This window comes from Lepidochelys kempii, chromosome 1 (assembly GCF_965140285.1).
Source record: "Lepidochelys kempii isolate rLepKem1 chromosome 1, rLepKem1.hap1, whole genome shotgun sequence".
NCBI lineage: Eukaryota > Metazoa > Chordata > Testudines > Cheloniidae > Lepidochelys > Lepidochelys kempii.
The window spans coordinates 57,613-74,034 of record NC_136380.1 but is presented as its reverse complement, the minus strand read 5'-3'; the positions used below and the strand labels follow the sequence as shown (position 1 = coordinate 74,034).

General features: G+C 46.9%; 1 protein-coding gene across 4 annotated transcripts in view; it reads left to right on the top strand.

Annotated features, from left to right (window-relative positions):
* Positions 1–16,422, top strand: part of LCMT2 (leucine carboxyl methyltransferase 2) — a 71,541-nt gene that overhangs the window by 17,780 nt on the left and 37,339 nt on the right. For 3 of the 4 annotated variants that reach the window (XM_073327130.1, XM_073327131.2, XM_073327132.2), the window contains 2 exons: positions 8,401–8,658; positions 8,856–9,086. In XM_073327130.1, coding sequence (XP_073183231.1) covers positions 8,401–8,658; positions 8,856–9,086 — 489 coding nt within the window. The remainder of the gene's footprint in view (positions 1–8,400; positions 8,659–8,855; positions 9,087–16,422) is intronic. The other variant, XM_073327133.1, reaches the window with a different exon arrangement.

The following is a 16,422-nucleotide window of genomic DNA, read 5'->3' as shown; positions in this document are numbered from 1 at the left end:
ATATTTTAAATGCATGTATAAAGGTCGTGCATGTCTTCATAGAATATCAGGGTTGGAAGGGACCTCGGGAGGTCATCTAGTCCAACCCCCTGCTCAAAGCAGGACCCATCCCCAATTAAATCATCCCAGCCAGGGCTTTCTCAAGCCTGACCTTAAAAACTTCTAAGGAAGGAGATCCACCACCTCCCTAGGTAACGCATTCCAGTGTTTCACCACCCTCCTAGTGAAAAAGTTTTTCCTAATATCCAACCTAAATCTCCCCCGCTGCAACTTGAGACCATTACTCCTTGTTCTGTCATCTGCTACCACTGAGAACAGTCTAGAGCCATCCTCTTTGGAACCCCCTTTCAGGTAAATGAAAGCAGTTATCAAATCCCCCCTCATTCTTCTCTTCCGTAGACTAAACATCCCCAGTTCCCTCAGCCTCTCCTCATAAGTCATGTGTTCCAGTCCCCTAATCATTTTTGTTGCCCTCCGCTGGACTCTTTCCAATTTTTCCACCTCCTTCTTGTAGTGTGGGGCCCAAAACTGGACACAGTACTCCAGATGAGGCCTCACCAATGTCGAATAGAGGGGAACGATCACGTCCCTCGATCTGCTGGCAATGCCCCTACTTATACATCCCAAAATGCCATTGGCCTTCTTGGCAACAAGGGCACACTGTTGACTCATATCCAGCTTCTCGTCCACTGTAACCCCTAGGTCCTTTTCTGCAGAACTGCTGTCGAGCCATTCAGTCCGTAGTCTGTAGCAGTGTGAGGGATTCTTCCGTCCTAAGTGCAGGGCTCTGCACTTGTCGTTGTTGAACCTCATCAGATTTCTTTTGGCCCAATCCTCTAATTTGTCTAGGTCCCTCTGTATCCTCTAGCTGTCCTCCGAGTTTAGTGTCATCTGCAAACTTGCTGAGGGTGCAATCCACACCATCCTCCAGATCATTTATGAAGATATTGAACAAAACCGGCCCCAGGACCGACCCTTGGGGCACTCCACTTGATACCGGCTGCCAATTAGACATGGAGCCATTGATCACTACCCGTTGAGCCCGACAATCTAGCCAGCTTTCTATCCACCTTATAGTGCATTCATCCACTTCCCATACTTCTTTAACTTGCTGGCAAGAATACTGTGGGACACCGTGTCAAAAGGTTTGCTAAAGTCAAGGAACAACACGTCCACTGGTTTCCCTTCATCCACAGAGCCAGTTATCTCGTCATAGAAGGCAATTAAATTAGTCAGGCATGACTTGCCCTTGGTGAATCCATGCTGACTGTTCCTGATCACTGTCCTCTCCTCTAGGTGTTTCAGAATTGTTTCCTTGAGGACCTGCTCCATGATTTTTCCAGGGACTGAGGTGAGGCTGTCTGGCCTGTAGTTCCCAAGATCCTCCTCCTTCCCTTTTTTAATGATGGGCACTACATTAGCCTTTTTCCAGTCATCCGGGACTTCCCCGGATCGCCATGAGTTTTCAAAGATAATGGCCAATGGCTCTGCAACGCATCCGGCCCCATGGACTTGTGCTCGTCCAGCTTTTCTAAATAGTCCAGAACCACTTCTTTCTCCACAGAGGGCGGTCACATCCTCCCCATGCTGTGCTTCCCAGTGCAGTAGTCTGGGAGCTGACCTTGTTTGTGAAGACAGAGGCAAAAAAAGCATTGAGTACATTAGCTTTTTCCACATCCTCTGTCTCTAGGTTGCCTCCCTCATTCAGTAAGGGGCCCACACTTTCCTTGACTTTCTTCTTGTTGCTAACATACCTGAAGAAACCCTTCTTGTTACTCTTAACATCTCCTGCTAGCTGCAACTCCAGATGTGATTTGGCCTTCCTGATTTCACTCCTGCAAGCCCGAGCAATATTTTTATACTCATCCCTGGTCATTCGTCCAATCTTCCACTTCTTGTAAGCTTCTTTTTTGTATTTAAGATCAGCAAGGATTTCACTGTTAAGCCATGCTTGTCGTCTGCCATATTTACTATTCTTTCTACACATCGGGATGTTTTGTCCCTGTAACCTCAATAAGGATTCTTTAAAATACAGGCAGCTCTCCTGGACTCCTTTCCCCCTCATGTTATTCTCCCAGGGGATCTTGCCTTCCCTGAGGGAGTCAAAGTCTGCTTTTCTGAAGTCCAGGGTCTGTATTCTATTGCTCTCCTTCCTTCCTTGTGTTAGGATCCTGAATTCGACCATTTCATGGTCACTGCCTCCCAGGTTCCCATCCACTTTTGCTTCCCCTACTAATTCTTTCCAGTTTGTGAGCAGCAGGTCAAGAGCTCTGCCCCTAGTTGGTTCCTCCAGCACTTGCACCAAGAAATTGTCCCCTACATTTTCCGAAAACTTCCTGGATTGCCTGTGCACCGCTGTATTGCTCTCCCAGCAGATATCAGGGTGATTGAAGTCTCCCATGAGAACCAGGGCCTGCGATCTAGTAACTTCTGCGAGTTGCCAGAAGAAAGCCTCATCCACCTCATCCCCCTGGTCTGGTGGTCTATAGTAGACTCCCACCACGATATCACCCTTGTTGCTCACACTTCTAAACTTAATCCAGAGACTCTCAGGTTTTTCTGCAGTTTCATACTTGAGCTCTGAGTAGTCATACTGCTGTCTTACATACAGTGCAACTCCCCCACCCTTCCTGTCCTTCCTGAACAGCTTATATCCATCCATGACAGTACTCCAGTCATGTGAGTTATCCCACCAAGTCTCTGTTATTCCAATCACATCATAATTCCTTGTCTGTGCCAGGACTTCCAGTTCTCCCTGCTTGTTTCCCAGGCTTCGTGCATTTGTATATAGGCACTTGAGGTAACCTGCTGATCGCCCCTCTTTCTCAGTATGAGGCAGGAGCCCTCCCCTCTCACGCGCTCCTGCTCGTGCTTCCTCTTGGTATCCCACTTACCTCAGGGCTTTGGTCTTCTTCCCCCGGTGAACCTAGTTTAAAGCCCACCTCACTAGGTTAGCCAGCCTGCTTGCGAAGATGCTATTCTCTCTCTTCGTTAGGTGGAGCCCGTCTCTGCCTAGCACTCCTCCTTCTTGGAACACCATCCCATGGTCAAAGAATCCAAAGCCTTCTCTCTAACACCACCTGCGTAGCCATTTGTTGACTTCCACGATTCAACGGTCTCTACCCAGGCCTTTTCCTTCCACGGGGAGGATGGACGAGAACACCACTTGCACCTCAGACTCCTTTATTCTTCTTCTCACGTGGGCACCACGTAGTCCGCAGTGATCCGCTCAAGGTCATTCTTGGCAGTATCATTGGTGCCCACGTGAAGAAGCAGGAAGGGTTGACGATCTGAGGGCTTGATGAGTCTCGGCAGTCTCTCCGTCACATCGCGAATCTTAGCTCCTGATAAGCAGCAGACTTCTCGGTTTTCCCGGTTGGGGCGGCAGATAGATGACTCAGTCCCCCTGAGGAGAGAGTCCCCGACCACCACCACCCGCCTCCTTCTCTTGGGAGCAGTGGTCATGGAACCCCAACCCTAGGACAGTGCATCCCATGCCTAACAATCGGCGGAGTCTCCTTCTGCTCCCTTCCCTCAGATGTATCATCTGGTCCACTCTCCGCATTAGTACCTGTGGAGAGAACATGAAAACGGTTACTTACCTGTTTCTGCCCTGCTGGTACATGGACGTTCCCCTTTTTCTTCTGGAGGTCACATGATGCCAAATTTCTTCACCATCCTTCTGTCCCTGATGTGCAGCCTGCGCTGAATCTTCAGAACCTTGTGCCCATAGAAGCCTATCCTGACATCCGTCCAGGAAATCTTCAGTTTCTCTTATGCAACGCAGGGTCGATACCTGTTGCTCCAGACCTTGAACCTTCTCTTCCAGTATGGAGACCAGCTTGCACTTTGTACAGACAAAGTCGCATCTGTCTTGTGGAAGAAAGACAAACAGCACATCCAGCGCAGGTCACAACAGCTGAACACCCCCCATCCATATTACCTTCCTTCTATGAACTTCCTCAGGAATTGTAGTAATTACTCAGAGAATCCAGCAAGATGTAAGCCTCAGTGGGCTCTCCCCAGACGAACTCCCAGGCAAACTCCTTTTGTTAGCTGCTCAGCTGGTTCGCAACTGACTGGCTTTTTATGCAGTCAGGCCCACTTAAGGCTCACCTGGAACAAAGCACACCCAGTTCCCGCCCTTTTCAAACAACCAATCAAGCACACAGCACACAGTCACACTGTCCTCACAACAAACACTCAGATACTCACCAACACAGTCTCCTTAATGCAGCCCTTAGCATACCTCCTCTCAGGCAGATCCCAGGCAACCTCCTTTCATTAGCTGCTCTGCTGTTCGCTGCTCAGCTGGTTTGCAACGGATCAAGTGATCCGTCCCTGTTGTCCATTCACAGCTTCCTACAGTCAGAGGTTTAGGGACACCAGAGCATTGGGTTGGGTTCCTGACCATCTTGGCTAATATCCATTGATGGCCTTATCTTCCATGAATGTATCTAATTCTGTTTTAAACTCAGTTACACTTTTGGCCTTCACAACATCCCCTGGCAACATGTTCCACAGATTGACTGTGTGTTTTGTTAAGTAGTACTTCCTTTTGTTTGTTTTAAACATGGATTTGTATAGTGCCATTATGATATTTCCTGTCTTATTATCTATCCCTTTCCGAATGAGTCCTCACACAGTTAGCTTTTTTGCCTGCTGCTGCACACTGAGCGGATATTTTCAGATAACTATCCACGATGACTCCAACATCTTTCTTGAGTTGCAACAGCTAATTTAGACCCATCATTTTGTATGTATAGTTGGGATTATGTTTTCTAATATGCATTACTTTGCATTTATCAACACTGAATTTCATCTGCCACTTTCTTGCCCAGTCAGTCAGTTTTGTGAGATCCTTTTGTGAGAGTCCACTGAATACAGCCGATGAAGTGAGCTGAAGCTCACGAAAGCTTATGCTCAAATAAATTTGTTAGTCTCTAAGGTGCCACAAGTACTCCTGTTCTTTTTGAGATCCTTTTGTAACTCTTCACAGTTGTCATAAACATACAGCTAAGGGTAGCATAAAATCCCTCCTTTACCTGTAAAGGGTTAAGAAGCTCAGATAAACTGGTTGGCACCTGACCAAAAGGACCAATAAGTGGAGACGATACTTTCAAATCTGTGGGGGAAGGTTTTTGTTTTGGGCTTGGGTGTTCTCTCTGGAGACAAAGAGGGAGACCAAGCAAGTAATCTAGCTCCTACTGAATGATACATCTAAACTTACAGAAACAGTAAGTAATAGCAAGGAAATGCATTAGAGTATCTTTTGTTTTAGCTTGTGAATTTTCCCTGTGCTAAGAGGGAAGTTTATCCCTGTTTTTTGTAGCTTTGAAGTTTTGCCTAGAGGGGAATCCTCTGTGTTTTGAATTTGATTACCCTGTAAAATTACCTTACATCCTGATTTTACAGAGGTGCTTCTTTTACTTTTTTTCTTTATAATAAAGTTTTGTTTTTAAAAATCTGATTGGGGTTTTTAGTGTCCTAAAAACCCAAGGGTCTGGTCTGTGCTCATCTGGTTTACCTATTTGATTGGTATATTATTCTCAAGCCTCCCCAGGAAAGGGGGTGAAGGGACTTGGGGGGACATTTTAGGGAAACAGGATCTCCAAGTGGTCCTTTTCCTGAATCTTTGTCTAACTCACTTGGTGGTGGCAGCAGTACTCATCCAAGGAGAAGGAAGGATTTGTGCCTTGGGGAAGTTTTTAAGCTAAGCTGGTAGAAATAAGCTTAGGGGGTCTTTCATATGGGTCCCCACATCTGTACCCTAGAGTTCAGAGTGCGGAGGAAACCCTAACCACAGTCTGCTTTGAACTTAACTATTTTGAGTAATTTTGTATTGTCTGCAAAATTTTTGTATCTTCTATAAAGGACGAAGTACCCCAGATTCCAGCTCCCATGAAGTGAGGTTGGGGAGTGGGGCTCAGAACCCCAGAACCTAGCTTCCATGAGGGCGGACATGAAGGGGAGTCAGATCCTCCTGGATTGGCAGGATCCCCCCAGATATCTCAAATCATGGCGCGCGCACACAGCGGCAGGGCTCAGTCACCACCAGGGAGCAGGAACCCCCAGATCTCAGCTAATGGCAAGGGATAGGGAGAGGGGCACAGATTCTCTGATCGTGACACCCACCCACACACACAGAAGGAGTGTAGGGCTGACAGGCACCTCTGCCCCTGTTCTCCCCCACCCCGGTTTCCCCCAGTCCCACTACCATCCACCTCCATTTATCCCTTTCCCCTCGATGCTGCTTCCAAACCCCTGTCACTTCTATTTCCCCTGCTCTTCCACCCCCTAAAATGCCCTTTCCTGCCAGCAAGCATTTGCATATCTAATTTTTTTTTAACAGACACCCTTTAATTACTAGTCCCAAAATTAAAAATACAACACAAAAAACCCCCAACCATGACCGGAAAAGATTTTAGCAATATACCTTCCAACCTTTTCTAAATTTTTGCACAAGGTGGAACTCAGACTGACAGTGGCTGGGTCAGGTTCAAAGGACTATTGCTTATACCCGTGAGCTATCCAGCTGGTATGAAACTTTAAAGGCTAAACATCTTATTAATTTCTCTGTCTGTGCATGCTCCTGTAATCCATTAGGCATGTGAATAGGTGTATGAGCCTTATCTTGCCTGATGGAAGAAGCAAACTTTCAAATAAATTTTAATTTGATTTCCCCCAAGGGGCTGGTGCATGTTATGCACTTTGTTGGGGAACCCTTGAACGTTTGAGACCCCTGGTGTGATGATCTGTGAACAAAAAACATTGCCAGAACATGTCAACTTTAAGAAAAGCAGGGTTTTTACTAGGGCTTGAATCTCGGAAACGCCTTGGTCAAATGGCCCCAAATTTGAATCACTGACTCTACCCTCCACTTTCATGAGGTATATCAAATTTCAATCTGATTAACCATAAAGATTCTAGAGCAGTTAGAACAGTCAAGCTCATCGCCATAGGCAGGGCCGTCCCTAGGAGAGTTCGGGGCCCGGGGTGGAAGTGACGAATCCATCGCTTCCGGGAACGATTGTGCCAGCCAATCACACCGGCCCGGAGAGGTCTCCCCGATTCTCTGTACCCTAGGGACGGCTCTGGCCGTAGGATCTCATTGAGACCAAGGACTTAGCAGCATTCAGAAAGAGACTGGATACTGGGCTAGATGGACCACAGTTCTTGCACAATGTTATGTGAGTCATTCACTGTTGGGACACCTCCTTTTGGCTGACCCTGGGGATTATTGGCTTTTAGGTCAGATGCCCTCCTCACACTGCATCCCCCCCTCGCTCTCCAGGACTCGTGGAACTCCCTCTTCATGACTCAGGTGTCCAGCCAGGTTGCTCATAGTCCTCCTGCTTTATAGATCCCACTGAATCAGCTGTCCGTATGTTGTCCCAGGCAGTCTTCTGATTCAGTGACAGGTCCTTTGCCTTTTCCCAGTGGCTGGGAGGGGAACCTGGGCCCACCCATTACTCTGACTTCCAGCCCAGAAACCTTATATCCTATAACTATGGTCTGTTGGCTCCTTGACCCTGTTATTTCCTTGGACTCCTTCCTGCTTCCCTCTCTATTTCCGCCCTACTCCCCCAGTTTATCATCCCAAACTTCCCCTCTTTGATTTTTTGCCAGACCCTGTAGCCCCAAACAAATCTCCCTTTTGCCAGGGAGTGACTGCAAGCTATTTCCCCTGTACCTCTTTCTTTTCTCAGTTTCATCCCTTTATACAGGCCCAACCTGCTCCTTCTGAGCTGATTTTCATCATCTATTAATTTTTAATTGATCCCTGGCTCCAGGTGCAGCATATAAGGTTAATTGAACTAATTTACCCTGCTCTGCCTATGATGGGGTGTCCTCCTGACACATACAGTATGGCATTGCTGTGTGTACAGCATCAGTTTTGTTCCCAAACTTTTGCTAATTCATAAATTTAGAGGGCAGAAGGGAGCGTTAGATCGTCTGATCTGACCTCCTGTATAACACAGGCCAGAAAATTTCAACAAGTTATTTCAGTATCAAGCACAAAAATCTTTTGTTTGACTAAAGCAACATCCAGAAAGGGATTAATCTGAGTTTGAAGATCACAAGAGATGCAGAATCCACCACCCCCTTGGTAGTTTGTTCCAATGGCTGGTGACCCTCACCATTAAAAATGATGTGTCTTATTTCTATTTGAATTTGCTTCATAACAGCTTGCAGTAATTGGTTCTTGTTCTATTTTCCCCTCGTGAAGGTACTTACATACTGTAATCAAGTCACCTCTCATTCTCTTTGATAAGTGGAAGAATTTGAGCTCTCACTTTTTTCTGGTTAGAGGGTAATCTCTGTTCTTGTGTGTGTCATGTATGGGGCACTGCTGCAAACAAACCCCTATACCTCAGTCTGATTCTCTTTGGATTGCAGCTTTCTCTGCTGATGACCCTCCCAGAGTTGCTGGTAGCATCTCTGCATCTGTGTGCACAATAGATTCTGAAATTGCTGGCCTGAGGCGGTATGGCCACCACTCTGTACTTATCAAACCACATGTGGTCCTCACTACTGGAGGCTTCGGGGAGCAGGATGGACGACACTGCCGCCTAAGAGATTTCCATGTCCTAATCAGACACGAAGACAACTGGCGAGTTGGAAGCGTGAGAATGGAAAAGCCTGGTAACACCTGGGGTGCGTTCTCCACCTAGGGTGGAGCACATGCAGAGATCTCTAATATTAATGGGGTAACCCCAGAGGGGGAGGGGGAAATTCGTACTGTACTATCAGTGCTCAGCAGTGAAGGGTAGAGGGGATTGAAGCCTTTGGTCTGGTAACCCTTAGTCTTCCTGAGAGGTATCAATCTGAATCTTGGTGTTCTCTCTCTGCAGGTGGACGGTTGTTCCATACTGTGACGTGTGTTTCTGGAAGCCAGGCCCTGGCAGTGGGAGGGCGAATGTCCCCAACGAATGCAGATTTGGGGATCCTTTGGCTAAGGTTTCCTGAATCCATGACTGCCTCAGACCCAGATTGTGTTGTGGTGGAACTTGTGAGCCCACAGTCTGCTGAGGACCTAGCCTCATCGCGCTGGAGACATACTACAACCGAAGTGACGTGCCAAGGTAAAAGGGCCCAAAAGAGAATTTCCTCAGTCAGTGGGGGAAGAATGCTTAGTTATGACAGGGAGATGGGCTGTACAAGTACCTGAGGATATAGAAATCCCCAGACACATGGGCTAGCCTTGTCCTGTTCATAGCTTTTGAGGCCAGAAGGAATAATTATGGTAATTTTGTCTGACCTGTATAATGCAGGCCGTATAATTTTATCTAGTGAATGTTACCAAGATGCAGATTCCTCCATCTCCCACAATAACTATCAGTTGAACTAAAGCATATATTTCAGAAAGAGAGAGACAGTCTTGATATAGAGAGTCCAAATGTTGGAGAATCCATCACTTTCCTTGGTAGTTTGTTCCAATCACCTTCACTGTTAAAAGTTTGTGTCTTAATTCTATTTAAATCTGTCTGGCTTCAACTTCCAGTGATTGGTTCTTGTTCTGCCTTTCTCTGCTAGACTGACAAGCCATTCAGCACCTATTATTTTCTCCTGTCAAGGTTCCTCCCCCACTCTGAACGCTAGGGTACAGATGTGGGGACCTGCATGAAAACCTCCTAAACTTATCTTTACCAGCTTAGGTCAAAAAGTTCCCCAAGGTACAAAATATTCCACCCTTTGTCCTTGGATTGGCCGCTACCACCACCAAACAAATACTGGTTACTGGGGAAGAGCTGTTTGGAAACGTCTTTCCCCCAAATACTTCCCAAAACCTTGCACCCCACTTCCTGGACAAGGTTTGGTAAAAAGCCTCACCAATTTGCCTAGGTGACTACAGACCCAGACCTTTGGATCTTAAGAACAATGAACAATCCTCCCAACACTTGCACCCCCCCCTTTCCTGGGAAATGTTGGATAAAAAGCCTCACCAATTTGCATAGGTGACCACAGACCCAAACCCTTGGATCTGAGAACAATGAAAAAGCATTCAGTTTTCTTACAAGAAGACTTTTAATAGAAATAGAAGTAAATAAATCACCTCTGTAAAATCAGGATGGTAGATACCTTACAGGGTAATTAAATTCAAAACATAGAGAATCCCTCTAGGCAAAACCTTAAGTTACAAAAAAGATACACAGACAGAAATAGTTATTCTATTCAGCACAATTCTTTTCTCAGCCATTTAAAGAAATCATAATCTAACACGTACCTAGCTAGATTACTTACTAAAAATTCTAAGACTCCATTCCTGGTCTATCCCTGGCAGAAACAGCATATAGACAGACAGAGACCCTTTGTTTCTCTCCCTCCTGCTAGCTTTTGAAAGTATCTTGTCTCCTCATTGGTCATTTTGGTCAGGTGCCAGCGAAGTTACCTTTAGCTTCTTAACCCTTTACAGGTGAGAGGAGTTTTTCCTCTGGCCAGGAGGGATTTCAAAGGGGTTTACCCTTCCCTTTATATTTATGACATCTCCCCATAAAGGTATCTATACAGTGTAATCAAGTAACCTCTCAAACTTGTTTTTGATAGAGAGCTCAGTCTGTTTATCTTAAGTCTCTCATTGTAAGGCACTTGTGCAGCCCTATGAATAATTTTTGTGATTCTTCTCTGCACCTGCTCCAGTTTTTCAACATCTTTTTTGAAATGTGGACACCAGTGTCACGCTGTCTTGAGCAGCTCACAACCGTGAGTGCCTTCTTCATGCAGCCGACGAACTGGGTATTCACCCACGAAAGCTTATGCTCCAATACATCTGTTAGTCTATAAGGTGCCACAGGACTCTTCGCCGCTTCTTCAGGGCAGACTATCAAAAGCAGAGCAGACACTCCAAACTAGGGGTATGTTATATAATTAGATATCACCAACCCGTTACCAAATGTGAACTCCTAAAGTGCTAAAATAGTCTTATAATGGAGTCACAGAAAGTCCCCTTAGACTGGCAGGGACAGTCTGTCTTGCCACAGAGACAAGCTGGGCTGTGTGATAAATGGTCACTTACACCAAAAATCACACAATATTCCAGGTTACACCCAGTCCTAAGATACCAGTCACTCACCCAGGTCAATTTTGCATCCTAGATCTCACACCAAAGACAACACTGGCAGCCAATTCTATAGTAATCTAACTAAAGGTTTATTAGCTAAGAAAAAGGAATGAGCGCTATTGAGAGGTTAAAGTAGGTAAAAAGTATGTACAGGTGAGTCATAGTCTATAACTCCAAATGGTAGCAGAAACGTAGTATCTGCCAGTTTCCCAACAGTCTCTCAGGGGTACCCAGAATAACTAGGGGGAATCTCAGTCTTCCCCTTCAGTTTTTCTGCCCTGTTAGACTCCAAACTGTTCAGAGGGTGAAATTTTTTCCCTTGTATCCATACTTACAGCTTCTTCTTTCAGAAAACAAGTTGACTAGATCACTACCCACCTGGGTTCTTTCTTTGAGGGTTGAGAGAGAGGAATGCATTGAGAGTCTTTGATCATCCCACACAATCACTACTTGCCTTCAAATGCACAAAAATTAGCATTTTCCCATTAAAGTTCTTCATTTGTATTACTCAAGGCTTCTTACTCGTTTGATGGGTTATTTAATTACACTGGTGTATACAATGTAAATGTTTGCTATGACATTCTAACAGGTGAGGCCGTTAGGCTAATGTGAACACCTGACTCTAATTAACCTGCAAAGAGTTAGGTGAGGTCTTTAAACTAATGTGAACACCTGACTCTAAGGCCCCTCTGATACTGTAAAAGAGCTCACTCCGGTCAGGCCGGGGGAAGGAAAAGGGAGCCAGAGGAAAGGAAGTGCGGCTGAAGGGCTGGGTAATGAAGACACCCTCAAACCACTGGAAGGAAAAGGGAGCCCTAAGGTAAGGGTGAAGAAGGCGTTAAGAAAGAGAAGTGGTAGAGCTGGGGGGACGTGGCCCAGGGAAGTGTAGCAGCTCTGGTGGTGAAAGGTTGGCTGCCAACAGTTGCTGCCACTATGGTCCCTGGGCTGGAATCCGGAGTAGAGGGCGGGCCCGGGTTCCCCCCAACCTGCCACTACAGAAGCACCTCTTGGGAGGAGAAGACAGGCCCCTGTCAGGACAGGAGGCTAAACTGTTCTTGAATAAGCCCATAGGGACAACAGAGACTGAGGGAGTTCTCTAACTAACCTCCTTGCTGGCTTATGGTGAAAAGGGCTCAGTAGACTGTAACCCTGGCCCTAGAATCATAGAATATCAGGGTTGGAAGGGACCTCAGGAGGTCATCTAGTCCAACCCCCTGCTCAAAGCAGGACCAGTCCCCAACTAAATCATCCCAGCCAGGGCTTTGTCAAGCCTGACCTTAAAAACTTCTAAGGAAGGAGATTCCACCACCTCCCTAGGTAACGCATTCCAGTGTTTCACCACCCTCCTAGTGAAAAACCTAAACCTCCCCCACTGCAACTTGAAACCATTACTCCTCGTTCTGTCATCTGCTACCACTGAGAACAGTCTAGAGCCATCCTCTTTGGAACCCCTTTTCAGGTAGTTGAAAGCAGCTATCAAATCCCCCCTCATTCTTCTCTTCCACGGACTAAACAATCCCAGTTCCCTCAGCCTCTCCTCACAAGTCATGTGTTCCAGTCCCCTAATCATTTTTGTTGCCCTCCGCTGGACGTTTTCCAATTTTTCCACCTCTTTCTTGTAGTGTGGGGCCCAAAACTGGACACAGTACTCCACATGTGGCGTCACCAATGTTGAATAGAGGGGAGCGATCACTTCCCTCTATCTTCTGGCAATGCCCCTACTTACACATCCCAAAATGCCATTGGCCTTCTTGGCAACAAGGGCACACTGTTGACTCATATCCAGCTTTTGGTCCACTGTAACCCCTAGGTCCCTTTCTGCAGAACTGCTGCCGAGCCATTCGGTCCCTAGTCTGTAGCGGTACATGGGATTCTTCCATCATAAGTGCAGGACTCTGCACTTGTCCTTATTGAACCTCATCAGATTTCTTTTTGGCCCAATCCCCTAGAGAGAAAAGGGCTTTGTGGAGGGTTGCAGTGAGCCTCTGAGGCTATCATAAACCGCCTGGAAGCGCGGGACCCACTGAGACAAAGTAGGAGCTTTGCCACAACTGGCGTCAAGAGTGGGATTAGGTGCACAGCGTGGTGGAAGAAGGGTGGTTTAAAAAAAAAAGAGAGAGAGGGTTCCCCCCCCCCACCACAATGGAGGAGGTAGTGCGGGCACTGATACAAGCCACGGTGGCTCAGCAGGAGGCTACCCGTGTCTAGGCAGCCACCCAACAGGAGGCAGTACGGCTGCAGCAAGAGACTAATTGCCTGCTGATGGACCAGGCTGCTCAAGACCGGGCTATGTTGCAGAAACTGGTAAACCAGGTAAAGGCCCTTACAGAGCTGAACCGCGGCCATGATGGGATGCAGATCATATGGGCCATCAATTGGCTGTAGAAAATGACGCAGGAGGATAATGTAGAGGCATACCTCCTAGCCTTTGAGAGGGACCACAGAGCCTGGGGGAGTTCTCTCACCAACCTCCTTGCTGGCTTATGATGAAAAGGGCTCAGTAGACTGTAACCCCAGCCCTAGAGAGAGAAGGGCTCCGTGGAGGGTCACAGTGAGCCTCTGAGGCTAGCATAAACCGCCTGGAAGCGCGGGACCCATGGGGACAAGGTAGGAGCTCTGCCACAATAGTTAAGTCCCAGGAAGACTGCGAAGAGCTACAAAAGGATCTCTCGAAACTAGGTGACTGGGCAACAAAATGGCAGATGTAATTCAATGTTCATAAATGCAAAGTAATGCACATTGGAAAGCATTCCTTACAGTATTAAGCTAAACAGATTGAGCTAGACCAGGGATCTCAAACTCAAATAACTATGAGGGCCACATGAGGGCTAGTACATTGGTCCTAGAGCCGCATCACTGACGCCTTTTCATATAAAGGTACAAAAGCCACCCACCCGCCCTGACTCCACCCCTACCATGAGGCCCTGCTTCTTCCCACCTCTTCCCTGCCCCCATTCCAACCTCTTCCCCAAATCCCCACCCCTGCCCCACCTCTTTTCTGCCTCCTCCCCTGTGTTACAAATTACACCTGGTAGGACACGCACACAACTGCTGCGAATTACACCTGGTAGGACACGCACACAACTGCTGCGAATTACACCTGGTAGGTCACACACAGTTCGAATCTAGGCTGAGGCACATAAACAAAGTCCACAACTGCAGAGTTTTCAAAAAACACCAAGTTTATTACGCTCAAGCGTGGTGCCCCCCTGCTAGCCAGGAGGGGACTCCGAATACAGATTATACAAAGGTTGTATACTTTTTAGCAAAGCATGTTGCCCTCGTGCATCGGAAACCTTAGCCAATAAACAAACCCTTTTCTTATCTACCACCTATCCCAGCTTGGTGCATTCCTCATGCTAAACCAGTATGTTAATTACACAGCATGGTCCTAAAGCCATGCATCAGTAACTTTTATTATCAGGATGGGAAGCCTCACATCAAAGGCCAGGAGACAGGGAGTTAGAGACTGACAAAAAACAGATACTGGGAGTCAAGGCAGGCTGGAGACAAGGAGGAGGATTTTCACAGGGATGCAGTGTCTAAGGAACACTCCTCCTGGTGCATGATGTGCTTGCTTTTAGACAATGGTGGGCCCCAAACCAAAATGGAGTCACATGTGCTAACTTTTCCTTAACAGTCCTCCCTTTTTTTTTTTGTACGTCAGTAAGCTATATCGGGGCTGAGTAACCGCGCTGCAGGGTTAGCAACTGCCGACAGCACATACTGCAGCATTGTAGGCATACAAAAATAACGCAAAAACAATAACAGTCAAAAAAAGTAAATACAAAATACGCCGTCCCCAAGTCCCCACATCCGGTAGCCATGAGGTGAGCCAGTCCCAGACCTTCTGGAATCCGGCACTGGTATTGTTGAGGCTGACGTGGTGGAATAGGGCTGCCTTTTGCTTGAGGATGTGGATGTCAGTTTCCACCCTATGGTGCTGATTTACAAATACACAACAGCTTGAGTTGACCAGAGCACAAACTCTGCCCTGATTTGCAAGAAGATAATCCAGGGCTAGACGGTTTTGCAATGTAGTTTGGGATAGCTGAGTTACTTCAATTTGAAGGGCAGATAGAGCATCTGCAGTAGCATTTGCCATTAGTTCTAAAGCAGCTGAAATGTTAACTATAGCTTTTTCCAGCTCGCTTACTCCCAACCATAGCAGAAACCAACGCACAAAGGAGTGAAAGCCTCTGGGCCATTGAGAAAGGGGGTTTAAAGGAATACTTCATCGGTCCCTCCATACTAGATTGCAGATCTCTCCCCGGGTCAGGTTCTGGTGTACTGTCACGGTGGGTACTGTAGCCCCTAAGGTACATGTACCACACCATCCTGCTGGAAGAACCTTATAGGCTGTGTGATTGCATAACCAATACCAGCCAGACCCCTCGGGGACTGGCCACAGCATCCTGGAGTAGGTGGAGGGACCTCCCGCACCAGAGCTGATTTGGGTGGTGTTCTTACACCCCACAAAATTTCCTACAAAAACTGTATTTTCTATGCCCTTACGTTGTGACACACATAAAGCATAATTACCGTGGGCCACCATATCAATAGACCATATTTGGATTGTAACATTCAAGTTAAATGTAGTGTTTGCCCATAGCTTAGTTTGGAGTGTTCGATTAAGGGGGATAGGTACCCCTACCAACGGGACCCCCTGACCCAAATATGTGGGGGTATGACTACAAATCCAACACTGCATTCGATTTACACCCTGTTTTATGGCACGGGTTAAATTTAAAAAGCTATTGCCCTCCCATCCTTGTACTGGACTTGGGAATAGGGAGAGGAAACCCCCAGGCAAACCATACCAATGTCGGCATCCTCCTTTATACCATACAGAAAACACTACCCCCAATATAAGTCCAATAAACACGAACACAAAAAGTCTTAGTGGGCTGTGAAGGTCCCAGTAGTTGGAAAGCTTAGTCCATGGGTTGGTCGTGGTGTTCATTTGTGAAGTGGCTCATCCAATGGCTTGTCTGGGTCGGGTGGGGGTCCCAGCGCCAACTTAACATAGCTATGATGGATCCAGGAACCTTTACCAGCAAAGGAGTGGTGGCAGATGGTGGGAGTAATGTTCGTGGCTGTAAGGCGTTTTTGGTATTCATACTTGCCTACAAGCACAGGTTCCAGCCTCTGGAATAAACCCACCCTGCCACTTCACTTCACATTCCCAAGAATACATCCCGCAACTTCCTCCCTGCCAATGTACAATGCTCCGTCTTTGCCACCAAGGCCAATTCTCAGTGTCTTTTGCAGTCAGGAATCCTTGGATTTTGGTGGTTTTAGCAGAGCACGCGTTTCTTCTCTCTTGGAACAGTTATGGTTTTGCATTATACAGGGGAGAG